We start from the raw sequence: 27,475 nt of genomic DNA on the forward strand, positions 1-27,475 counted from the left end.
ACAGTGGCTCTGCTGCAGTGTGTCCAGGTTGGGGGTTTGTGCGCGATACTTGGCAGGGGGCAAAGTCCATTTAGCAGTCTTATAGCCTGTGGGAAGAAGCTGAGGAGCATCATGCGTGTGTATATACATATGTGTGTGAATATACGTGTGTGTATGTGTATGTATGTGTGTGTGCGTATGCGTGTGTGTGTGTGTTTGTGTGTGTGTGTGTGTATGTGTGTGTATATGTGTGTGTGTGTGTGTGTGTGTGTGTGTGTGTGTGTGTGTGTGTGTGTGTATGTGTGTGTGTGTGTGTGTGAATCAGAATCAGAATCAGACTTTATTTGCCACGTATGTTTTGCAACATACGAAGAATTTCATTTAGATGCTCGATTTAAACCAGCATCTGCAGTTCTTTCTTATGTACAGACACACACACACACACACACACACACACACACACACACACACACACACATACACACACAACACACACACACACACACACACACACACACACACACACACACACACACACACACACACACACACACACATATATATAAACAAAAATATATACACACATATCTATACACACACATATATATATATATATATACACACACACACATTTATATATATATACACTAAACTTTTTTTCATTTTATTATATTGTCTGCATAATATTATTTTTGCATATTCTGTTGTGCTGCTATAAGTAAGAATCACATTGTTCTGTCTCAGGGACATATGACAAAAAAAACTCTTGTCTCCTGTGTTCTCTCCGAAACCTTTGACACTCTTAAACTAATCAAGGACCTATCAACCTCCGCTTTATAAATGTCCAATGTCTTGGCCTCCACAGCTGCCCGTGACAATTAATTCCACAGATTCACCAACCCGAAATAAATCCTCCTCATGTACTTTAATTCAAAGGCTCTGCGCTCTGGTTCTGGACTCTCCCACTAGTGGAAACATCCTCCCCACATTCACTCTATCCAGCCCTTTCACTTTCTCGACCCGAAACGTCACCCATTCCTTCTCTCCAGAGATCCTGCCTGTCCCGCTGAGTAACTCCAGATTCTTGTGTAGATGAAAGGTTTCCCCTTACCTCCACCAGAGACTTGTAGAGTCTTTTCAGATCCAACTGGTGCAAGTTCCCAATTATCGGCAGGGGTCGTGGCCCAGGAGGGTAGTTGAGCTGCGAGTTGCTCCCCAATCCAATGAGGAGATACACCAGAAGGATCACGACAAGGGAATAACCCAGCAGTGTGGTGACGAGACTGGATGAAAGCAAATCAAAGACAGCCATTGTGGGAAGCAGTTAAAGTTACTGTTTGTTGATTACTCAAATTGATCTATTAATTCCAACTCGCAGGGCAGGTAACAAAATCTCCTGCAAGTATATCCCAAGGTTCGATACTCGACTGGCTCGTTAAGTCTCTTCCCAAACAGTCACACTCCCGGGAATAAAAGCCGTGACATGTTGCCAGCACAGATTCCGATCTCTCTGCCTCTTCGGAAGGAGGTTCGTTGGACTCTGACCCGCGAATGTGGCGCAGCCCCTCCCCTGGCTCAGAGCGGGTCAGTTACGCCACACGGTGACACACACACAGAGATGTCCATCGGGTCAATGTTGCCGACTGTCCCGCTCCATACTGCAGGATCTGAGCATTTACTTCAGCTGTCCCTCTCATTATTTTGTTCACCTCTACAAGATCACCCCACAGCCCTCTGCACCTCGAGGGCCTGAGCTATAGGGAGAGATTGAGGAGGCTTGGAGTCTGTTCCTTCGACTGCAGGAAGATGAGGGGTGATCGCATGGAGGTGCACAAAACCAGGAGAGAAATGGATAGGGTCTATAGACAATAGGTGCAGGAGAAGGCCATTCAGCCCTTCGAGCCAGCACCGCCATTCGTGATCATGGTTGATCATGCCTAATCAGTATCCAGTTCCTGCCTTACAATAGACAGTAGGTGCAGGAGTAGGCCATTCGGTCCTTTAAGCCAGCATCCCCATTCAATGTAATCATGGCTGATCATCCACAATCAGTACCCCATTTCTGCCTTCTTCCCATATCCTCTGACTACGCTATCTTTAAGAGCCCTATCAAGCTCTCTCTTGAAAACATCCAGAGAACCGGTCTGAGGCAGATAATTCCACAGACTCACAACTCTCTGTGTAAAGAAGTGTTTCCTCATCTCCGTTCTAAATGGCTTACTCCTTATTCTTAAACTGCGTGACCCCTGGTTCTGGACTCCCCCAACATCAGGAATATGTTTCCTCCCTCTAGCGTGTCCAAATCCTTAACAATCTTATATGTTTCAATAAGATTCCCTCTCATCCTTCTAAACTCCAGAGTGTACAAGCCCAGCCGCTCCATTCTCTCAGCATATGACAGTCCCGCCATCCCGGGGAGTAACTTTGTAAACCTACTTGGGTAGTCTTTGAGTAAATGCACAAACTATTGAAGTGGTGTTATTCCAAACACGGCAAAGGTTCGATAGCATATTGGAGTTAATGGCCTCCAGTATTGTTTGCCTGTCCGAACACAGGTGCAATCACAGGCACCAGCATACAATGACGCAGGGTTAACGCTTACGTTTCAGATTCAGATTCAGATTCAGATTCAATTTTAATTGTCATTGTCAGTTGACAGAGACAACGAAATGCACACTCGTTGTTTGAGACGTGTTTTTTCCAGGTACTTGCCAGCAGCCAATCCATTCAGAATCTCAAATCTTCTCCTTGGAATCCGATGGACACAGAGTGCTGGAGTAACTCAGCGGGTCAGGCAGCATCTCTGGAGAAAATGGATAGGTGACGTTTCACAGAGTGCTGGAGTAACACAGCGGGTCAGGCAGCATCTCTGGAGAAAATGGATCCGTGACGTTTCGGGTCAGGACCCTTCCTCAGACCCGAAATGTCATATATCCTTTGTCGTCTTCAGACTCTATCAGCATGGAAACAGGCCCTTCGGCTCACCGAGTCCGCACTGACCAGCAATTGCTCTGTACAACAGCACTACTATCTAAATGGCGTCAAGGGGAAACGGGGAGTACAACGGGATCAGGGGGTCCTTATTCATCAATGTATGAAAGTAAGCATGCAGGTACAGCAGGCAGTGAGGAAAGCGAATGGCATGTTGGCCTTTATAACACGAGGAATCGAATATAGGCGCAAAGAGGTGCTTCTGCAGTTGTACAGGGCCCAAGTGAGACCAAACCTGGAGTGTTGTGTGCAGTTTTGGTCCCCTAAATTGAGGAAGGACATTCTTGTTATTGAGGGAGTGCAGCGTAGGTTTACAAGGTTAATTCCCGGGTGGCTGGACTGTCATATGCTGAGAGAATGGAGCGGCTGGGCTTGTATATTCTGGAGTTTAGAAGGATGAGAGGCGATCTGATTGAAACATATAAGGTTGTTAAGAATTTGGACACATTAGAGGCAGGAAACATGTTCCCGATGTTGGGGGAGTCCAGAACCAGGGGCCACATTTTAAGAATAAGGGGTAAGCCATTTAGAACGGAGACGAGGAAACACTTTTTCTCACAGAGAGTGGTGAGTCTGTGGAATTCTCTGCCTCAGTGGAGGCCGGTTGGAGGCCGGTTATCTGGATACTTTCAAGAGAGAGCTAGATAGGGCTCTTATAGATAGCGGAGTCAGGGTATATGGGGAGAAGGCAGGAACGGGCTACTGATTGGGGATGATGAGCCATGATCACATTGAATGTCGGTGCTGGCTCGAAGGGCCGAATGGCCTACTCCTGCACCTATTGTCTATTGTCCTTCAAAGTCAAATTCAATGTCAATGTCAATTTTATCCGTCACTTACACCCGACGGTGCAGTGATATGAATTTGCCAGCAGCGATACACCTAAAAAGACCACACAATACACACCCTTTCACACAAGGGACAATTTATGAAAGGCAAATAACCAACAAACTTGTATGTCTTTGGAGTGTCGGAGGAAACCCACGGGGAGAGAGCGTGCAATCTCCGAACAGACAGCACCCGTAGCCAAGATTGAACCCGGGTCTCCGGCGCTGCGAGGCAGCAACTATACCGCTGCGCCACCGCTTCTGCACCGCTTTCCCAAAGCCTCCACATCCTTCCTGGATTGGGGCGACTGAAATTGCACGCTATCCTTCAAATACGGCTTAACTAAAGAACCAAGCTGAGCACACACATTCACTGCGCACACACACACAGATCTCAGGTGCTGTGTCCCGCAGGCAATTATCTCCTGTGCCATAACATCAGCAGCAATTGCCAGTTCTGATTAAAGTTTCAGGCCGGGGACTCGAGCACAGAATTGCAGGCAGTCTCTCCAAGTGTTATACTGCAAGATGCACTGTCAAAGAATCTGTGCTTCAGAATGAGATCGTAAACCTTGTACCACTTTCAAGTGGACGAATAAGATTCCCATTGCCTTAGTTTGGCGTAATTGAGACTGAAAGCGGAAATAATGCATTATATTTCCCCCTTTCCTGTTTCAACATTGACATTCTAGTTTGCACCCATAGAGACAATAGACAATAGACAACAGTTGCAGTAGTAGGTCATTTAGCCCTTCGAGCCAGCACCGTCATTCAATGTGGTCATAGCTGATCATCCACAATCAGTACCCTGTTCCTGCCTTCTCCCCATATCCCCTGACTCCCCTACCTTTAAGAGCCTTATCTAGCTCTCTCTGGAAAGTATCCAGAGAACCGGCCTCCACCGGCAGAGAATTCCACAGACTCACAACTCTCCGTGTGAAAAAAGTGTTTCCTCATCTCTGTTCTAAATGGCCTACTCCTTATTCTTAAACTGTGTGGCCGCTGGTTCTGGACTCCCCCAACATCAGGAAAATTTGTCTTAAGTGTTGGGATGGTCCCTGCCTCAACTACCTCCTCTGGCAGCTCGTTCCATACACAGATCACCCTTTTTGCGAAGAGGCTATCCCTCAAGGGCCTGGCCCACTTGGCGTTTTTTTTTTGGCCACCAGAACCAGGAGCCACAGTTTAAGAATAAGGGGTAAGCCGTTTAGAATGGAGATGAGGAAACATTTTCTCACCCAGATATTTGTGAATTTGTGGAATTCCCTGCCTCAGAAGGCAGTGGAGGCCAATTCTCTGGATGCTTTCAAGAGAGGGTCAGATCAAGATAGCAGTCAGGGGATATGGGGAGAAGGCAGGAACGGGGTGCTGATTGTAGATGATCAGCCATGATCACAATGAATGGCGGTGCAGGCTCGAAGGGCCGAACGGCCAACTCCTACACCTATTGCCTATTGTCTATTGTCTAATCAGAGTCACAATGAGGAAACAGGCCCATCGGCCCAACTTACATAGAAACATAGAAACATAGAAATTAGGTGCAGGAGTAGGCCATTCGGCCCTTCGAGCCTGCACCGCCATTCAATATGATCATGGCTGACTGCCACGCTGACCAACAAGCCCCGTGGCCAACTATTGACCATTGTGGGTTCCTTGGCCATGAGTGCCACCTGTGACCTGTTCTGTACCTTTTCATATCTCTAGTTTCCCTCTCCCCTGACTCTCAATCTGAAGAAGGGTCTCGACACGAAACGTCACCTATTCCTTTTCTCCAGAGATTCTGCCTGACCCGCTGAGTTACTCCAGCATATTGTGTCTATGCTAGACTACACTAGTCCCACCTGCCTGCATTGGACCCGAATCCCTGTAAACCTATCCAATCCATGCACCTGTCCAAATATTTCTTTAACGTTGTGATAGTACTTGCCTCAACTATCAACACAGCTCGTTTCATATACCTACCACTCTTTGTTTACAAAACGTTGCCCATCAGATTCCTATTTAATTTTTCTCCCCGATGTCCTCTGGTTCTCGATTCCCCATCTCTGGATAAAACCATTTCTTTAACCAGAGGGTGGTGACTCTTGTGGAATTCATTGCCATAGACGGCTGTGGAGGCTAAGTCAATGGATGTTTTTAATAGATTGAAATAGATAGATTGTTGATTAGTGCGGGTGTGGGGTGTTATGGGGAGAAGGCAGGAGAATGGGGTGAAGAAGGGAAGATCGATCAGCCACCAGTGAACAGCAGAGTAGACATGATGGGCCGAATGGCCAAAATCTGCTCCGATCACGTAAACCTGTGGCTTTGTGCATTTACCCGAGCTGTTGCTCTCATTATCTTGTATAACTCTATAACATCACCCCTCGGCCTCCTGAAACCCGATGCCCTGAGCTATAGGGAGAGGTTGAGCAGGCTCGCAGTCTATTCCTTCGACTGCAGGTCTTTGGGTAAATACACAAACTATCAAATTGGGGTTATTACAAACACGGCAAAGGTTCAGCAGCACACTGGAGTTCATGGCCTCCAGTACTGTTCACCTCTCCAAACAAGCGTGCAATCACTGGCACCGCTGGGTTAAAGTTTACCTGTCGCTGTTTGAGACATGTTTTAGCTTGGGACTTGCCAGCGGCCAATCCATTCAGAATCTCAAATCTACTCCTGAGAATCCGATGGACACACAGCGCTAGAGTAACTCAATAGACAATAGGTGCAGGAGTAGGGCATTTGGACCTTCGAGCCAGCACCGCCATTCACTGTGATCATGGCTGATCATCCACAATCAGTACCCCGTTCCTGCCTTCTCCCCATATCCGCTATCTTTAAGAGCTCCATCTAACTGTCTCTTGAAGCAGGAGAGGTTCAGGAGCAGGGAGGTTCTACTGCAGTTGTACAGGGTCTTGGTGAGACCACATCTGGAGTATTGCGTACAGTTTTGGTCTCCAAATCTGAGGAAGGACATTATTGCCATAGAGGGAGTGCAGAGAAGGTTCACCAGACTGATTCATGGGATGTCAGGACTGTCTTATGAAGAAAGACTGGATAGACTTGGTTTATACTCTCTAGAACTTAGGAGATTGAGAGGGGATCTTATAGAAACTTACAAAATTCTTAAGGGGTTGGACAGGCTAGATGCAGGATTGTTCCCGATGTTGGGGAAGTCCAGGACAAGGGGTCACAGCTTAAGGATAAGGGGAAAATCCTTTAAAACCGAGATGAGAAGAACTGTTTTCACACAGAGAGTGGCGAATCTCTGGAACTCTCTGCCACAGAGCGTAGTTGAGGCCAGTTCATTGGCTATATTTAAGAGGGAGTTAGATACGGCCCTTGTGGCTAAGGGGATCAGGGGGTATGGAGAGAAGGCAGGTACGGGATACTGAGTTGGATGATCAGCCATGATCATATTGAATGGCGGTGCAGGCTCGAAGGGCCGAATGGCCTACTCCTGCACCTAATTTCTATGTTTCTATGTTTCTATGAAAGCATCCAGAGAATTAGCCTCCACTGCTTTCTGAGGCAGAGAATTCCTCAGACTCACAACTCTCTGGGTGAAAAGGTTCGTCCTCATCTCCGTTCTATGTGGCCTACCCCTTGTTTTTAAACTGTGCCCCCCTGGTTCTGGACTCCCCCAACATGTTTCTCCTGCCTCTAGCGTGTCCAAACCCTTAATAATCTTATATGTTTCAATAAGATCTCTCATCCTTCTAAACTCCAGAGTATACAAGCCCAGCCGCTCCATTCTCTCAGCATATGACAGTCCCACCATCCCGAGAATTAACCTTGTAAACCTGCGCTGGGCTCCCTCAATGGCAAGAATGTCCTTCCTAAAATTAGGGGACCAAAACTGCACACAATACTCCAGGTGTGGTCTCACTAGGGCCTTGTACAACTGCAGAAGGACCTCATTGCTCCTATACTCGACTCCTCTTGTTATAAAGGCCAACATGCCATTCGCTTTCTTCACAGCCTGCTTACTTTCATTGACTGATAAACAAGGACCCCCAGATCCCGTTGTACTTGCCCCTTTCCAACTTTACACAATAGACAATAGACAATAGATAATTGACAATAGGCGCTGGAGTAGGTGCAGGAGTAGGCCATTCGGCCCTTCGAGTCAGCACCGCCATTCAATGTGATCATGACACCATTTGGATAGTAATCTGCCTGCCTGTTTTTGCTACCAAAGTGGATAACCTCACAGTCAATATCCTGGCTGGGTTCACTTTAGGTTAAGCCTTAAGAGGACAGAGAACTGCTTTGCACACCCACTGTGCAATTAGTGAGGGACTCCATGTCACTGAGCCGCCTTTTAATCTTTAACCTTGGTGCCATGAGTTGTTATCAGGTTCTTACACTGGGTAACCATGGCAACAATGTTCGCACTTCACTCACACACCTCCCCCCCATCCACCCCCCACTCGCAGGTTAATGCGGGGGTGGTGCAGAGGATGTTTGCCACAGAGGCCGGGTCAGTCTCTGTTCCCACGGCAACACTATCTATGGCCCAAATTCCGCTCGCATGTGGCTCTGTTGAAAGCCGCACAGTCGGCGATCGGACTGCCAACCAAATACTCGCACGGCCGCTGTGCAAAGCTGATGTCCATGTCCTAGATTCACCCAGGTTGGTGAAAGCAGCTTTTAAAGGCGTGAAGCACCCTCTGTGCATCGTGATGTGCAAGGTGAGGGCCAGCAATTGATGGCTTCATTAAACCACAAGAACACGGGATACACAACGAAGCTGAGAGTAGCTGCCTCACAGCGCCGGAGACCCGGGTTCGATCCTGACCACGGGTGCTGTCTGAACCGAGTTTGTCCGTTCTCCCCGTGACCCGCGTGGGTTTTCTCCGGGATCCTCGGTTTCCTCCCACTCACTCCAAAGACGTACAGGTTTGTAGGTTCATTGGCTTTGGTTAAAATGAAAATTGTCCCTAGTGTGTGTAGGATAGTGTTAGTGTACGGATCACTGGTCAGTTCAGACCTGGTGGGCCGAAGGGCCTGTTTCCCGCACTGTTTCTCTAAACGAATCACTGAATCTCAAAACTCACACAGCACAGAAACTGGCCATTCACCGACCCAAGTCTGCTAATCACCAAATGCTAAATCCTGCAGTTTAGTTTGGAGATAAAGATCGGGAACAGGCCCTTCGGCCCACCAGGTCTGGGCTGACCAGGGATTCCCCGCACACTAACACCAGCCTCTACACACACTAGGGACAATTTAACCAAGCCAATTCACTTACAAACCTGTACGTCTTGCTGTAAGATGGATGCTGTGGGACTGGTGTGTAGACTTGGTGATGATCAGGAAACCAGTAAAATGGAACTCAAATACCTGAGAGAATTTCCCGATCTAAAGGGGATTACAGAAACTGGGAGTGTGATAAGATTTGGACAAAAGGTTAAGAATCTTAAATGAGGTGCTTAAATAGACCATTGAACACATGATAATGCAACATAGGAACAGGTCTTTTGGAGGCCGGTTCTCTGGATACTTTCAAGAGAGAGCTAGGTAGAGCTCGTAAAGATAGCGGGGTCAGGGGATATGGGGAGAAGGCAGGAACGGGGTACTGATTGGGGATGATCAGCCATGATCACAGTGAATGGCGGTGCTGGCTGGAAGGGCCGAATGGCCTCCTCCTGTACCTATTGTCTATTGTGTTTAAGATAGTGTTAGTGTGCGGGATCGCTGGTCGGTGCGGACTCGGTGGGCCGAAGGGCCTGTTTCCACGCTGTATCTCAAAACTAAACTAATTAACCTTCAAACATGTAGGTCTTTTGGAGTATGGGAGCAAACCAGTGAACACCCAGGCAGATTACAGGGAGAAGGTGCAAACTCCACACAGACAGCACCTGTCATTAGGATCTATAGTAAATGCTACTCTTGCTACTGCCTCCGCCACCACCTCTGGTAGCATTGTGATCTGTATGTGTATTTGGTACAAAGGCCTTCTAGACTGTGCGTGATACCTTTGTCCAGGTGTTAGTCCAGCAGGGGAGCGCTCTCACCAGATGGATCACTTAGCAGATACTTGATATCCCGGCATTTTGGAAGTAATGTGGTTTGTTGACAAGAACATGACTTGACACGAGAGAATGGAAGGATGCCATCGCGATGCCATCTGTCCTGTGTTCTGTTTAATATCACCATATCTTACGAGGATGTTGCCGGGACTAGAGGGTCTGAACTACAGGGAGAGGTTGAGTTGGCTGGGGACTATATTCCATGGAGTGCAGGAGGATGAGGGATGATCTTGTAGATGTGTATAAAATCATGCGAGGGATAAATCGGATAGATGCACAGAGTCTTTTGCCTAGAGTTGGGGAATCGGTGACCAGAGGACATAGGTTTAACGTGAAGGGGGAAAACAATTAATAGGAATCGTAAACGCCTGTCCCACATGGCGATTTTTTTGGCGACTGCCGGCATCATTGACTGACGTATCAGGTCACTGAAAAAGTCTCGATGTGATGACCTATTGACACACGGTGTTTTTTCACGTGGCGCAACATTTTTTTGTCGCCGCTGGATTTTGAAATGTTCAAAATCTTTTGGCGACACTGATATGATGCCGGCAGTCGCCGAAAAAATCGCCAAGTGGGACAGGCCCTTGAGGGATAACTTTTTCACACAAAGGGTGGTGGGTGTATGGAACAAGCTGCCAGAGGAGGTAGTTGAGGCAACACTTAAGAAACAGTTAGACAGGTACATGGATAGGATAGGTTTGGAGGGATATGGACCAAATGCAGGCAGGTGTGACTAGTGTAACTGGGACATGTTGGGCAAGGTGGGCCGAGGAGCCCACCTGTGTTTCCACACTGTATCACTATAATAATAATAATAATAATAATAACAATAATAAACTTTATTTCGGACTCAAGGTCCAGACAAGGGGCAACATAACATTAAAAAATGCATTGCATATTAAATATCATAAATATATATAAAATCATGGTATATCACATAAAAACATCATAATTTATATTTAACAAAAACCCACAAAACTTAAGTTAAAAATCCAGATTGAAAGATGATCAATGTCCTACAATGAGACAACGATACCAGTGTCTCCACAACTGGGATACGTAGCATGTAGTGCTAACCCTTATGTTTGACAAGGCCACAATAGGCACATTTTTAGAGTCATTTATCCTGCAAATGAATTTATACACGTGGTGTCTTAGGATAGCTTCTAAAGTACTGACTCCTGCAGCCACAAACATATTACTGGCACTACACCATCTAGGTTGCCTTAGCAGTGTTCTCATGGCATCATTATATGCCACCTTTAGTCTCTGCATACTTGTCTTTGAATAGTTCGACCACAGGTGCGCAGTGTAGAGGGGTGTGCAATATGCTCTAAATAGCGACATCTTCACCACATCTGCACACGCACCAAATTTACGCAAGAGGGTATTTGCCTGTACATACAGCATGCGTCCTTGCCTATAAATATCCTCATCATCTGTCATTTGTTCTGTAATAATATGCCCTAGATATTTTATCTTATTAGAGACACTAAGATTATTGTCTGACAATTTAAAAACAGGATATTTTAGGCATTTATCCTCTTTGGTTCTACAGATCATAACAGCACTCTTACTAGCATTATATTTAATGTCATGTTCCACACCATACACGGAACATATAGTAAGGAGCTGCTGGAGACCAGCGCTAGATGGACTAAAGACCACAAGATCATCTGCATACATAATATGGTTCACTCTATGCATCTATCCTTCCACAAGTCACACTTACCGCAACCCAACTTTCAATAGATTGGAGCAAGGGGAGATAATGGGTTGCTTATTACAATAAAGGTAACATTTAAGGAGAGAGGAAATATTTAATAGGAACCAGAGTTAGTGACAGGCCTGGAGAGAGTGGATGTTTAGGTTTTTCTTAGGTTAGAAATACAGCGGGGAATCAGGCCCTTCGGCCAACTGAGTCCGCGCCGACCAGTGATCCCCGCATATTAACACTATCCCACACACACTAGGGACAATTTTACACATACACCAATCCAATTAGCCTACATACATGCACGGCTTTGGAGTGTGGGAAGAAACCGAAGATCTCGGAGAAAACACACACATACGTACAAACCCCGTACAGACAGTACCCGTAGTTGGGATCGAACCCGGGGCTCCGGCGCTGTATACTCTGTAAGGCAGCAACTCTACCGCTGCGCCACCGTGGCCGCCTTATATGTGGATAGGATGTTTCCACTGGTGGGGGAGTCTAGGACCAGGGGCCATTGCCTCATAATAACATGACCTACCTTTAGAAATTAGATAAGGAGGAATTTCTTTCGGCATCCTGCTAGTTCTACTAGTACGAAGTAGGGTCTTGACCCGAAACGTTACCTATTCCTTCGTTCCATAGATGCTGCCTCACCGGCTGAGTTTCTCCAGCATTTTTGTCTACCTACTAGTTCAACTGGTCACATCCATGCTTCCGTTCATTATCACCTCTTCCCCAGCCAACATTTGGGTCATTATGAACTTCTCTCCTTCATCATCTGCTGCCAGTTCTACTTTGTTCTGGCCTTTTCTTACCTCCTGTTCCCTCCCCCCTGCTTTCAGTCTGAAGAAGGGGCCCGAGTATAGGAGCAAAGTGGTCCTTCTGCAGTTATACAGGGCCCTAGTGAGACCGCACCAGGAGTATTGTGTGCAGTTTTGGTCCCCTAATTTGAGGAAAAACATTCTTGCTATTGAGGTAGCCCAGCGTAGGTTCACAAGGTTAATTCCCGGACTGACGGGACTATCATATGCCGAGAGAATGGAGCGGCTGGGCTTGTATACTCTGGAGTTTAGAAGGATGAGAGGAGATCTCATTGAAACGTATCAGATTATTAAGAGATTGGACACGCTAGAGGCAAGAAACATGTTCCCGATGTTGGGGAGTCCAGAACTAGGGGCACTATTTAAGAATAAGGGGTAGGTCATTCAGAAAGGAGATGAGGAAAAACGTTTTCACCCAGAGAGTTGTGAGTCTGAGGAATTCTCTGCCTCAGTAGAGCGTGTAGGCCAATTCTCTGGATGCTTTCAAGAGAGAGTTGGATAAGTCAATGGATTATGGGGAGAAGGCAGGAACGGGGTACTGATTGTGGATGATCAGCCATGATCACAGTGCATGGCAGTGCTGGCTCGAAGGGCCCAATGGCCTTCTCCTGCACCTATTGTCTAGTGACCCGAATCGTCACCTATCCTTTATCTCCAGAGGTATCGCTTGACCCACTGAATTACTTCAACACTCTGTCTTATCTTGCATAAGAATCAGACATGGTTTTTTTCAATGCAACAGCACCGCTTACTGAAGACTTCCTGTACTTACGCATAACAAACGTTTGGGTTCAAAGCAACATATGTCCCCCGTAAAATGCAATGCTGCAGGTTTGGTAAAAGTGTGACACTGTAGTGGCAAAATTGTTTGTCCAAGTTGCTCCTGTTTTTGAGCACTGCGGGTGGCTACCCACCACCAAATCCCAGAAACAAGGAACTGCAGATGTTGGTTTACAACATAAAAAGACACAGAGTGCTGGAGTAACGCAGCGGGTCAGGCAGCGCATGTTGAATGACCTACCTTTCTGCCATGCAGAGTGGTTCAGTTTAGAGATACAGCGCGGAAACATGCCCTACCACCGAATTCGCACATTATAGAAACATAGAAACATAGAAATTAGGTGCAGGAGTAGGCCATTCGGCCCTTCGAGCCTGCACCGCCATTCAATATGATCATGGCTGATCATCCAACTCAGTATCCCGTACCTGCCTTCTCTCCATACCCTCTGATCCCCTTAGCCACAAGGGCCACATCTAACTCCCTCTTAAATATAGCCAATGAACTGGCCTCAACTACCCTCTGTGGCAGAGAGTTCCAGAGATTCACCACTCTCTGTGTGAAAAAAGTTCTTCTCATCTCGGTTTTAAAGGATTTCCCCCTTATCCTTAAGCTGTGACCCCTTGTCCTGGACTTCCCTAACATCGGGAACAATCTTCCTGCATCTAGCCTGTCCAACCCCTTAAGAATTTTGTAAGTTTCTATAAGAATATCATCACCCTACACACACACACACACACCGGGGACAATTTACATTTACACAATTCACCCACAAACCTGTACATCTTTGGAAACCGACGATTTCGGAGAAAACCCACGCAGGTCACGGAGAGAACGTGCAAACTCGGCACAGACAGCGCCCGTGTTCGGGATCGAACCCGGTTCACCGGCGCTGCAACTCTACCGCTGCGCCACCGTGACCGCCCCGCTGAACATTTGCAACTGGGTTGTTGTTCTTTGCAAGCCTCGGTGGCTGGCGTTCACCCAGAGATGACTACAATTCCCATCAGGCCGGGCGAACAATGAGCTTCAGCTGCTCAACGCGGAAGCGTTGGCTGAAACACCAGATTCTTGTCGACAGCCACAACAACGCTGGAGTAACTCAGCGGGACAGACACGATTCTTGTAAATTTGTCCTTTCTGGAGAGAAGGATTCGCAAAGCAGGAATAAAAACATGGTCTGACTAATCATTAAGGGTGAGTAGCAATCGTAAATTCAAAAAAGTAACCAGTTTAACCAGAATTTTAAAATTGCAAGGCGTGGCTGCAGATTCCTATTTACATTTTCTCCACCACAAAATGGTGGGATTGAACTCAGCAAATTTATACTTAAAGATAAATCCATTTTCTTTGGGCGGTCAAAATCCTACATCAGAAATCTGATTATTAAGGGTTTGGACAGGCTAGAGGCAGGACACATGTTCCCGATGTTGGGGGTGTCCAGAACCAGGGGCCACAGTTTAAGAATATGGGGTAAGCCATTTAGAACGGAGACGAGGAAATAGTTTTTCACACAGAGAGTTGTGAGTCTGTGGAATTCTCTGCCTCAGCGGGTGGTGGAGGCAGGTTCTCTGATTGCCAGGGGATATGGGGAGAAGGCAGGAACGAGGCACTGATTGTGGATGATCAGCCATGATCACATTGAATGGCGGTACAGGCTCGAAGGGCCGAATGGCCTACTCCTGCACCTATTGTCTATTGTGTATTGTCTATTGAAGATTGTTTCTGAATATTGAACAGTACAATACATAAAGTCCCATAGAAAAATAGAAACATAGAAAATAGGTGCAGGAGTAGGCCATTTGGCCCTTCGAGATTGCACCGCCATTCAATATGATCATGGCTGATCATCCAACTCAGTATCCTGTACCTGCCTTCGCTCCATACCCCCTGATCCCTTTAGCCACAAGGGCCAGATCTAACTCCCTCTTAAGTCCGTATTCGGCATGGACTTGTAGGGCCGAGATGGCCTGTTTCCGTGCTGTAATTGTTATATGGTTAAATATAGCCAATGAACTGGCCTCAACTACCTTCTGTGGCAGAGAATTCCAGATATTCACCACTCTCTGTGTGAAAAATGTTTTCCTCATCTCGGTCCTAAAAGACTTCACCCTTATCCTTAAACAGTGACCCCTTGATCTGGACTTTCCCAACATCGGGAACAATTTTCCTGCATCTAGCCTGTCCAACCCCTTAAGAATTTTGTAAGTTTCTATAAGATCCCCCCTCAATCTTCTACATTCTAGCGAATACAAGCCGAGTCTATCCAGTCTTTCTTCATATGAAAGTCCTGACATTCCAAGAATCAGTCTGGTGAACCTTCTCTGTGCTCCCTCTATGTCAAGAATGCCTTTTCTCAGATTAGGAGACCAAAACTGTACGCAATACTCCGGGTGTGGTCTCACCAAGACCCTGTACATCTGCAGTAGAACCTCCCTGCTCCTATACTCAAATCCTTTTGCTATGAATGCTAAAATACCATTCGCTTTCTTCACTGCCTGCTGCACCTGCATGCCTACTTTCAATACCTGGTGTACCATGACACCCAGGTCTCGTTGCATCTCCCCCTTTCCCAATCGGCCACCCATCAGCCCACAATGTCAGTGCCGAACATGATGGCAAGAACATCTCTTATCTAATGCTACCAAAACCTGGTATTGGAATGGGCTTGTGGATTGTATCTATGTATTCTGAACTAAATCGGGGATTGTACATATGTATGGCATTAATCTTGTTGATGTGTATGCCAAAAATAAATTCACTGTACCTGGGTACATGTGTTAACACAAAGAACCATTGAAGCATTGCATGTTCTGAATGGTAATTATTTTGCAGCCTGCAGCTATGTGGCAAGCAAGATCGGCAGTGTTATTCACAAAAAGGAAGGCCCACCTTCTGGCATGTCCGAGCCACAAAGCAGCCAGGTCCAAGGTCAGTATCTCCCTTATATTGAAACATATAAGATTTTGAAGGAATAGGACTCGCTAGAGGCAGGAAACATGTTCCCGATGTTGGGGGAGTCCAGAACTAGGGGCCACACAGTTTAAGAATAAGTGATAGGCCATTTAGAACAGAGTTGAGGAAAACATTTTCACCCAGAGTTGTGAATCTGTGGAATTCTCTGCCTCAGGCCAATTCTCTAGATGCTTTCAAGAGAGAGCTAGATAGAGCTCTTAAAGATAGCGGAGTCAAGGGATATGGGGAGAAGGCAGGAACGGGGTACTGATTGTGGATGATCAGCCATGATCACATTGAATGACGGTGCTGGCTCAAAGGGTCTACTGCACCTATTATCCATAGTCTATTGACTTCATTGCAGGGGTTCTATGCACTCGTTTTAGATTTGATTATTTGCCTGTTACTGGGTTCATAAGTGATGGCAGCAAAACTAGGCCATTCGGCCCAGCAAGTCTTTTCCACCATTCAATCACAGCTGATCTATCTCTCCCTCCTAACCCCATCCTCCTGCCTTCTCCCCATAAACCCTGACACCCGTACCAATCAAGAATCTATCTCTGCCCCCCAAAAACATCCATTGACATGGCCTCCACAGTCTTCTGTGGCAATGAATCCCACTAATTAATTAATTAATTAATCAATTATTGCTGACCACAATGGTACTGCGAATATCAACCCTCGGTCTGAATTCCATAACAAACCCTCCTGCAATGAAACACCTAGAATCTTGGTCACGGTGGCACAGCGGTAGAGTCGCTGCCTTACAGCGAATGCTGTGCTGGAGGGCCGGGTTCCATACCGACTACAGGTTCTGTCTCTACGGATTTTTTAAGTTCTCCCTGTAACCTGCGTGGGTTTTCTCCGAGATCTTCGGTTTCCCCCCACACTCCAAAGACGTACAGGTTTGTAAGTTAGTTGGCTTGGTGTCTCTGTAAATTATCCCTAGTGTGTGTAGGATAGTGTTAATATGTGGGGATCGCAGATTGGCGTAGACCCAGTGGGCCGAAGGGCCAGTTTTTGCGCTTTATCTCTAAACAAAACTAAACCTATTCTATCCATGCACTAGTCAATAGGCAATAGACAATAGGTGCAGGAGGAGGCCATTCGGCCCTTCAAGCCAGCACCGCCATTCAATGTGATCATGGCTGATCATCCCCAATCAGTACCCCGTTCCTGCCTCCTCCCCATATCCCCTGACTCCACTATTTTAAAGAGCCCTATCTAGCTCTCTCTTGAAAGCATCCAGAGAACCGTCCTCCACCGCCCTCTGAGGCAGAGAATTCCCCAATCGTTTTCAATCGTCTTCACGGGGAGAAGGCAGGAACGGGGTACTGATATGGGATGATCAGCCATGATCACATTGAATGGCGGTGCTAGCTCGAAGAGCCAAATGGCCTCCTCCTGCGCCTATTGTCTATTGTCTATTGGAATTAAGTCACGTGGCATGGAAACAGGCCCTTTGGCCCAACTCGTCCACTCATACTGCAGATAGCATCAGCAATGGCCAGACTGATCGTTTCGCTGAACACCTCCGCTCAGTCCATCTTAATCTACCTGATCTCCCGGTGGTTCAGCACTTCAACTCCCCCTCCCATTCCCAATCCGACCTTTCTGTCCTGGGCCTCCTCTATTGTCAGAGTGAGGCCCAGCGCAAATTGGAGGAACAGCACCTCATATTTCACTTGGGTAGTTTACACCCCAGTGGTATGAACATTGACTTCTCTAACTTCAGTTAGCCCTTGATTTTCCTCTCTCTCCATCCCCTCCCCCTTCCCGGTTCTCCCACCAGTCTTACTGTCTCCGCCTACTTTCTATCTCTGTCCCACCCCCTCCCCCGACATCAGTCTGAAGAAGGGTCTCGACCCCAAACGTCGCCCATTATTTCTTTTCATAGACACTGCCTCACCTGCTGAGTTACTCCAGCATGTAAGCAAGTAAGTAAGTTTATTTGCCAAGTATTCACATGCAAGGAATTTGCCTTGGTGCTCCGCCTACAAGTAACAACATGACATACAGTGACAGTTACGAGTGACTCAGTAAACACTAAACATTAATAATAATAATAAAACATTAATGATAAAACACCATTGATGAACCAACAAAATCCAGATTAAAGGGAGGCTACAGATTTTTGGCTGTTGGGTAGAGCTACTGCTCGTGGATAAAAACAGTTTTTATGTCTGGCTGTGGCAGCTTTGACGGTCCGAAGTCGCCTTCCAGAGGGAAGTGATTCAAAGAGTTAGTGGCCAGGGTGAGAGGGGTCAGAGATGATCTTGCCCGCTCGCTTCCTGGCCTTTGTGACCACCTTCCTCCACATATGTTCACCTACCCGTTGCAATGCTGCAAGTGAGAATTCTTCTGTCGTGTTTCGGGATGTACCGTGAATAAAAACATCCTTTACACTTGCAGATGAAAAGTACAATCTGGTAAACACATCGGAGGATGAGGGATTCTTCCCGGAAAAGCCACCGACATCGGGAGCCGTGGTCCAGCAGAGTGGATCCTGAGGATAAAGGGTGCACCAGCCTTGTCTTGGCATTCAGTGCATTTGCATAGTTCCTGACACAACAGAATATGTGAGACCACAGCAAAGCATGAAGACTTGCCCAGCAACTCCCTTCCCAGTGAGATGAGCATTTCTGAATATACCTGCTGTGTTTCAAAGTTCACAAGTTCATGTTGTAGTATAATCAGACCATTCGGCCCATCAAGTCTAATCTGCCATTCAATCATGGCTGATCTATCTTTCCCTCTCAACCCATTCTCCTGCTTTCTCCTCATAACACCTGATACCTGTACTAATCAAGAATACATCTGTCTCTGCCGTAAAAATATCCATTGACGGCCTCCACAGCCTTCTGTGGCAAAGAATTCCACAGTTTCACCACCCTCTGACCAAATAAATTCCTCTTCATCTCCTTTCTAAAGGCGCATCCTTCTATTCCGAGGCCGCGACCTCTGGTCCTAGACTCTCCCACTAGTGGAAACTTCTCTCCACATCCACTTTATCCAAGCCTTACACTATTTGGTACATTTCAGTGAGGTCCCTCTTCCCCTCATCCTTCTGAAATCAAGCGAGTACAGGCCCAGCGCTGCCAAATGCTCATCGTAGGTTAACCCACTCATTCCTGGGGTCATTCTTGTAAATCTCCTCTGGACCCGCTCCAGAGCCAGTGCATCCTGCCTCAGATAAGGGGGCCCAAAATTGCTCACAATATTCCAAATGCAACCTTACCATCAAGATGACATCACTGCTTCTGTATGCAAACCCTCTTGAAATTAATACTGGCATTGCGTTTGCCTCCCTTACTACTGATACGACTTGCAAATTAACTTTACGGGAATCATGTCCTAGCACTCCCTTTGCTCCTCTGGTCTTGGGCACTTGATGTATTTGAATAATTTCCTGACACGACAGTACACGAGAGACCACAGCAAAACGTGAGGACGTGCCCAGCAACTCACTGACCTGTGAGATGGGCATTTCTGAAAATACCTGCTGTGGTTTAAAGTCTACAAATTAAAAATCAATCATGCATGATGACAAAGATGTCTGTCTTCACTAAACTAAAGGGTGTGTGGAATGAGCTGCCAGAGGAGGTCATTCTTGCTATTGAGGGAGTGCAGCGTAGGTTCACCAGGTTAATTCCCGGGATGGTGGGACTGTCATCTGCTGAGAGAATGGAGCAGCTGGGCTTATATACTCTGGAGTTTAGAAGGATGGGAGGGAATCTTATTGAAGCATATAAGATTATTAAGGGTTTGGACACGCTAGAGGCAGGAAACATGTTCCCGATATTGGGGGAGTCCAGAACCAGGGGCCACACAGTGTAAGAATAAGGGGTAAGCCATTTAGAACGGAGATGAGGAAACACTTTTTCTCACAGAGAGTTGTGAGTCTGTGGAATTCTCTGCCTCATAGGGCGGTGGAGGCCGGTTCTCTGGATACTTTCAAGAGAGAGCTCGATAGGGCTCTTAAAGACAGCGGAGTCAGGGAATATGGGGAGAAGGCAGGAACGTGGTGCTGATTGAGGATGATCAGCCATGATCACATTGAATGGCGGTGCTGGCTCGAAGGGCCAAATGGCCTCCTCCTGCACCTGTTGTCTATTGTATTTGAAGCAGGGACTATCGCAACATTTAAGAAACAGGTACATGGATAGGACAGGTTTGGAGGGATATTCGCCAAATGCAGGTAAGTGGGACTGGTATAGCAGGGGCATGTTGGACAGTGTGGACAAGTTGGGCCGAAGGGTCTGTTTCCATAGTGTGTGACTGTATTAAACACCAGGCACGATGGCAGCCTCGCCAACAGTCTGTCTGTCAGTCGTTATTTTTTTGTGGTTTTAAAAGGAAACGTTTTTTTGTTTTATGTGGGGGGGGGTTTAGGGGAGGGGTTCAATCTCTTACCTTGATGGAGATGCGATTAATTTCAGGATCGTATCTCCGGTCGCTCTGCAGCCTAACATGGTGGAGCTGGAGCCCTCACTCGGGACTGACTTTGAGCCCCACCGCGCAGACGTGGACTTACCATCGGAGCCTGCGATCCCTTGCCTGGGATCGACGCTCAAGCCTGCAGATTTCACATCGGGAGCTCGCAGTCTCGGGAGAGACCGTGGATTTCAGGAGCTCCAATGTCGCGGAAGGTTCGACCAGCCCCGACGCGGGGTTTGTTACCCCCTATTCATAAACTGTGGCCCTGGTTCTGGAATCCCCCAACATCGGGAACATGTTTCCTGCCTCTAGCATGTCCAAACCCTAAATAATCTTAGGTAGACAAAAATGCTGGAGAAACTCAGCGGGTGAGGCAGCATCTATGGAGCGAAGGAAATAGGTGACGTTTCGGGTCGAAACCCTTCTCCAGAATAATCTTATATGTTTCAATAAGATTCCCTCTCATCCTTCCAAACTCCAGAGTATACAAGCCCAGCCGCTCAATTCTCTCAGCATATGGCAGTCCCGCCATCCCGGGAATTAACCTGGTGAACCTACACTGCACTCCCTCAATAGCAAGAATGTCCTTCCTCAAATTTGGAGAAGAAAATTGCACACAATACTCCAGGTATGGTCTCACTGGGGCCATGTACAACTGCAGAAGGACCTCTCGACGGGATCGTTGAGTCCGGCATCCCGGGAATTAACCTCGTGGACCACCCTACCTGCGACTCCATCTTCAAAAAACGTGCCGATGCCATACCTGCCAACATTTGAAAATGAAAAATCTTCCTCTGAGTGCGCGGGTTGACGGAGATGGAGCGCGGAGTGGGGTCATACCCATGTAAGAGAACAAGAATGCATAACTTGTTTATTGTGTATTTATAGAAATAAAGAAACATAGAAAATAGGTGCACGAGTAGGCCATTCGGCCCTTCAAGCCTGCACCGCCATTCAATATGATCATCCAACTCAGTATCCCATCCCTGCCTTCTCTCCATACCCCCTGATCCCTTTAGCCACAAGGGCCACATCTAACTCCCTCTTAAATATAGTCAATGAACTGTGTGGCCTCAACTACCTTCTGTGGCAGAGAATTCCACAGATTCACCACTCTCTGTGTGAAAAATGATTTTCTCATCTCGGTCCTAAAAGATTTCCCCCTTATCCTTAAACTGTGACCCCTAGTTCTGGACTTCCCCAACATCGGGAACATAGAAACATAGAAATTAGATACAGGAGTAGGCCATTTGGCCCTTCGAGCCTGCACCGCCATTCAATATGATCATGGCTGATCATCCAACTCAGTATCCCGTACCTGCCTTCTCTCCATACCCCCTGATCCCCTTAGCCACAAGGGCCACATCTAACTCCCTCTTAAATATAGCCAATGAACTGGCCTCAACTACCCTCTGTGGCAGAGAGTTCCAGAGATTCACCACTCTCTGTGTGAAAAAAGTTCTTCTCATCTCGGTTTTTTAAAGGATTTCCCCCTTATCCTTAAGCTGTGACCCCCTTGTCCTGGACTTCCCTAACATCGGGAACAATCTTCCTGCATCTAGCCTGTTCAACCCCTTAAGAATTTTGTAAGTTTCTATAAGATCCCCTCTCAATCTCCTAAATTCTAGAGAGTATAAACCAAGTCTATCCAGTCTTTCTTCATAAGACAGTCCTGACATCCCAGGAATCAGTCTGGTGAACCATCTCTGCACTCCCTCTATGGCAATAATGTCCTTCCTCAGATTTGGAGACCAAAACTGTACGCAATACTCCAGGTGTGGTCTCACCAAGACCCTGTACAACTGCAGTAGAACCTCCCTGCTCCTATACTCAAATCCTTTTGCAATGAAAGCTAACATACCATTTGCTTTCTTTACTGCCTGCTCCACCTGCATGCCTACCTTCAATGACTGGTGTACCATGACACCCAGGTCTCGCTGCATCTCCCCCTTTCCCAATCGGCCACCATTTAGATAATAGTCTGCTTTCCCGTTTTTTGCCACCAAAATGGATCTCACATTTATCCACATTATACTGCATCTGCCAAACATTTGCCCACTCACCCAGCCAATCCAAGTCACCTTGCAGTCTCCTAGTATCCTCCTCACAGCTAACACTGCCCCCCAGCTTAGTGTCATCCGCAAACTTGGAGATATTGCCTTCAATTCCCTAATCCAGATCATTAATATATATTGTAAATAGCTGGGGTCCCAGCACTGAGCCTTGCGGTACCCCACTAGTCACTGCCCGCCATTGTGAAAAGGACCCGTTTACTCCTACTCTTTGCTTCCTGTTTGCCAGCCAGTTCTCTATCCACATCAATACTGAACCCCCAATGCCTTGTGCTTTAAGTTTGTAACAAATCTTCCTGCATCTAGCCTGTCCAACCCCTTAAGAATTTTGTAAGTTTCTATAAGATCCTATAATATATAATATATAACATATAATAAGTTTATTGTGTATTATATGTCATAGCTGCTTTCTTGCATTTGTCCAGAAGTTTATCATTGAAAGTCATTTGGTAGCAACGTTTGCCCATGGCCCGTGGAAACGTTAAGAGGCTGGAATCCCTCTATATCTCGTTCTCTCTCCCTCTCTCTGAAGCTGGTTGGTGATTGGCCGCACTCCCCTCGGAGACAGTGTTTGATTGGCCGTCGAGTGACCAGCGCATTATGTGATTGGACACAATGCCCTTGGAGACAGCGGCTGATTGGACGGGAAATTTAAGGGAGGCTGATGGATGATTGGACGCAATCCCCTTAGAGACAGCGGTTGATTGGACGAGAATTTTAAGGGAAGCTGGTCGGTGATTGGACGCAAAGTCCCTCGGACACAGTGTCTGATTGGCCGTCGAGTGACCAGCGCATTATGTGATTGGACACAATGCCCTTGGAGACAGCGGTTGATTGGACGAGAATTTTAAGGGAGGCTGATGGATGATTGGACGCAATCCCCTTAGAGACAGCGGCTGATTGGACGTTTTTTTCCCTTCATTTCAAAATCGTACTGTTCTCATTTTTCACACTTTTTTAACCTAAAAATCGGATCAAATACGATAAAATCGGACTAGTCGGCAGGTATGCAATGCACACCTAGACCCCTCTGCTCTGCAACACTCCCCAGAGCCCGAACATTCACTGTGCAAGTCCTGCCCATGTTAGATTCTCCAAACTTCAACAGCTCAAATTTCTCTGTCATTCCTTTATGGTGTGAAAATAAAAATATCTGCACACCCAGTCATCTGCTGCTCTTTGACCCAGCTTCCAGGAAATCTTACTGCAGAGCCATAAGAACAAATAATACTGCTTGCTGCTTCTAAAATAAAGAGCTCTTTTATTTAAAATCCCATCCACAGGCGCTTTCCTGGGTTCACTTTGTCGGAGGCACACCCCCCAACTCTCCTGAAATGTCACTGCTCGCAGCCCATCTACAAAATTGCCGCTGTGTTGACATTAAATAAACAGTTAAATTACACCGAAGATAGACACAAAATGCTGGAGTAACTCAGCGAGGACAGGCGGTATCTCCGGAGAGAAGGAATGGGCGTCGTTTCGCGTCGAGACTTTTCCTCAGACCAGCATTCTGTAATTATACCAGCGGTCTAAAGCAAAGATCTTATCTAAAGAAGGGTCTCGACCCGAAACGTCACCCATTCCTTCTCTCCAGAGATGCTGCCCGTCCCGCTGAGTTACTCCAGCATTTTGTGCCCGTCTTAAATTACAACTAACATATTTGCCGCAGTTCAGCACTCACAAGAAGCCTTTACACTTTTAAAAAGAAAATGTTTTTGGTTTGGAATCTTGCACAGTTAGTGAGCTCAGAAAATGGAATCGCAGGCGGCGACAGAGACCTGGGTTTGATCCTGACTAATAATAGAAACATAGAAACATAGAAATTAGGTGCAGGAGTAGAGGCCATTCGGCCCTTCAAGCCTACACCGCCATTCAATATGATCATGGCTGATCATCCAACTCAGTATCCCGTACCTGCCTTCTCTCCATACCCCCTGATCCCCTTAGCCACAAGGGCCACATCTAACTCCCTCTTAAATATAGCCAATGAACTGGCCTCAACTACCCTCTGTGGCAGAGAGTTCCAGAGATTCACCACTCTCTGTGTGAAAAAAAAGTTCTTCTCATCTCGGTTTTAAAGGGTTTCCCCCTTATCCTTAAGCTGTGACCCCTTGTCCTGGACTTCCATAACATCGGGAACAATCTTCCTGCATCTAGCCTGTCCAACCCCTTAAGAATTTTGTAAGTTTCTATAAGATCCCCTCTCAACCTCCTAAATTCTAGAGAGTATAAACCAAGTCTATCCAGTCTTTCTTCATAAGATAGTCCTGCCATCCCAGGAATCAGTCTGGTGAACCTTCTCTGCACTCCCTCTATGGCAATAATGTCCTTCCTCAGATTTGGAGACCAAAACTGTACGCAATACTCCAGGTGTGGTCTCACCAAGACCCTGTACAACTGCAGTAGAACCTCCCTGCTCCTATGCTCAAATCCTTTTGCAATAATGGACTTCAAGAAAAATCCCCCCCCCCCCCCCCCCCCCCCCCCCCAGGAGCCCCTTATCATCAAAGGGACTGTGGTGGAGAGGGCTGACAGTTACAGATACCTGGGATTACAAGTAACATCAGATCTGAACTGGATTTTGAACACTGCTGCCACAGTGGAAAAAGCCCAGCAGAGACTGTACTTCATCAGGCTGCTCAGAAAAGCTGGTCTGCACTGTCGCCCTCTCACCCAGATCTACAAAGGACTGATAGAGAGCATCCTCACCACAGGCCTCACGGTGTGGTATGGAAACACCACACAGAGAGGAAGGCTCTGCAAAGAGTGATAAAGACTGCATAGAGGATTATCAGAACGGAACTCCCCTCCATGGACACAATCTATACACAGCGCTGTCAAAAAAGAGCAGAGAGAATCATCAGAGACACACTACATCCAGGTCACTCCCTGCTCAAACACAAAAACTGCACATACAACCTCAGGCACAGACGAGCGGACAGCATCGTCACAAACAGATGCTGTTGCGCCGGGAGCCCGCGGATCCCTGGAGGGAGACCGCTTTTCGGGGCTCCTGCAACGGAGAATTCTCCCGCCCGTGTTGCGGGGTCGAAGAGCTCCTGGAGCGGGGCCTCACTACACCGCCCCGCGCGGCTGGAATGGCCGCGGGTACTTGCGAGCGCACACCGGGGGCTCTAACACCAAGACCCGGTGTGCGACCTCGCACCACCCGGCGTGGCTTCAATGGCCGCGGGACAATCGCCATCGCCAGCCGGGGGCTTTGACTTTGACTCTGACATCGGGGGGGGGAGAGTGCAGTGGAGAGATAAGTTTTTTTTGGCCTTCCATCACAGCTATGTGATGGATGTTTATGTAAAATTGTAATTATGTTGTGTCTGGGTCTATTTGTGTGTAATGTATGGCTGCAGAAACGGCATTTCGTTTGGACCTCCAGGGGTCCAAATGACAATTAAATTGACTCTTGACTCTTAACACGCTTTTTGAAGAGCTTCTTCCCTGCCACAGTGAGACTCTTGGCCAAAACAAAATGAACTGATGTCCTGACCTACCTCATAGCATATCATATTATATTATATTATATTGTCTCCTGGGCCTGAGCAATTTACAATGCAATCGACACTTTTTATATAGGGTTTGTGTAATTTACACTTTCCCCTTTATATAGGGTTTTAGGCATTTTCTTTCTTTTTTAGTTCTAGAGAAGTATATGTTTTTATTGATTATGTGTATTCTGTGTGTCTTTTTAACTTGACTTGACTCTCTGAACAACCGCACAAGAGTTCCTATGTGTGTAAGCACAAATGGCAAATAACGTTTTTGACCTTTGACTTTTGACTATAGGTGCTTGACTGTACGGAGTTTGTACGTTCTCCCCGTGACCTGCGTCGTGGGTTTTCTCCGATATCTTCAGTTTCCTCTCACACTCCAAAGACGTGCAGGTTTGCAGGTTAATTGGCTTGGCACAAACGTAAAATTGTCCCCCGTGTGTGTCGGGTAGTGTTAATGAGCTGGGATCGCTGGTCGGCGCAGAATCGGTGGGCCTGTTTCCATGTTGTATCTCTAAACAATAGGACAAGGCTTCACATCATGGTAGACCAGCACAAAGCACTGGTCCGTTGAGTTGTACAAGCATACACTAGACAATGGGTGCAGGAGTAGGCCATTTGGCCTTTCGAGCCAGCACCGCCATTCAATGTGATCATGGCTGATCATCCAACTCAGTACCTCGTAGAAACATAGAAACATAGAAATTAGGTGCAGGCGTAGGCCATTCGGCCCTTCGAGCCTGCACCGCCATTCAATATGATCATGGCTGATCATCCAACTCAGTATCCCGTACCTGCCTTCGCTCCATACCCCCTGATCCCCTTAGCCACAAGGGCCACATCTAACTCCCTCTTAAATATAGCCAAAATGAACTGGTCTCAACTACCCTCTGTGGCAGAGAGTTCCAGAGATTCACCACTCATTCCTGCCTTCTCCCCATATCCTCTGATTCTGTATCTTTAAGAGGCTCTTTTGAAAGTATCCAGAGAACCGGCCTCCACCGCCCTGAGACAGAGAATTCCACAGACTCACAAATCTCTGTGTGAAAAAGTGTTTCCTCATCTCCCTTCTAAATGGCTTACCCCATATTCTTAAACTGTGGGCCCTGGTTCTGGACTCCCCCAACATCGGGAACATGTTTCCTGCCTCTAGCGTGACCAAATCCTTAATAATCAGATTTCTGATGCAGGATTTCGACCGCCCAAAGAAAATGGATTTATCTTCAAGTATAAATCTGCTCTGGTCAATCCCACCATTTTGTGGTGGAGAAAATGTAAACAGGAATCTGCAGCCATGCCTTGCAATTTTAAAATTCTGGTTAAACTGGTTGCTTTTTTTTAAAAATAGACTCAAGTACGATTCCTGCTC

At 46.8% G+C, this 27,475-nt stretch overlaps 1 protein-coding gene and 1 long non-coding RNA gene across 3 annotated transcripts in view; one reads left to right on the forward strand and one right to left on the reverse strand.

The window, feature by feature from the left end:
- Positions 1-14,063, reverse strand: part of LOC129694593 (cytochrome P450 2K6-like) — a 29,438-nt gene extending 15,375 nt beyond the window's left edge. The window contains exons 1-2 of one of the 2 annotated variants that reach the window (XM_055631321.1): positions 13,914-14,063; positions 1,091-1,262 (exon numbers count right to left, since the gene is read on the reverse strand). In XM_055631321.1, the coding sequence (XP_055487296.1) occupies positions 1,091-1,262; positions 13,914-13,921 (180 nt within the window). In that variant the 5' untranslated portion in view covers positions 13,922-14,063. Of the gene's footprint in view, positions 1-1,090; positions 1,510-13,913 lie in introns of those variants that run through there. The other variant, XM_055631320.1, reaches the window with a different exon arrangement.
- Positions 14,064-14,182: 119 nt separating this feature from the next.
- LOC129694594 (uncharacterized) lies at positions 14,183-19,642 on the forward strand. Its single transcript, XR_008723019.1, has 3 exons — positions 14,183-14,333; positions 15,972-16,067; positions 18,504-19,642. It is a non-coding gene; the product is annotated as an uncharacterized LOC129694594 (long non-coding RNA).
- Positions 19,643-27,475: the final 7,833 nt, after the last annotated feature.

Source organism: Leucoraja erinacea, unplaced genomic scaffold, assembly GCF_028641065.1.
Source record: "Leucoraja erinacea ecotype New England unplaced genomic scaffold, Leri_hhj_1 Leri_71S, whole genome shotgun sequence".
Taxonomy (NCBI): Eukaryota; Metazoa; Chordata; class Chondrichthyes; order Rajiformes; family Rajidae; genus Leucoraja; species Leucoraja erinaceus.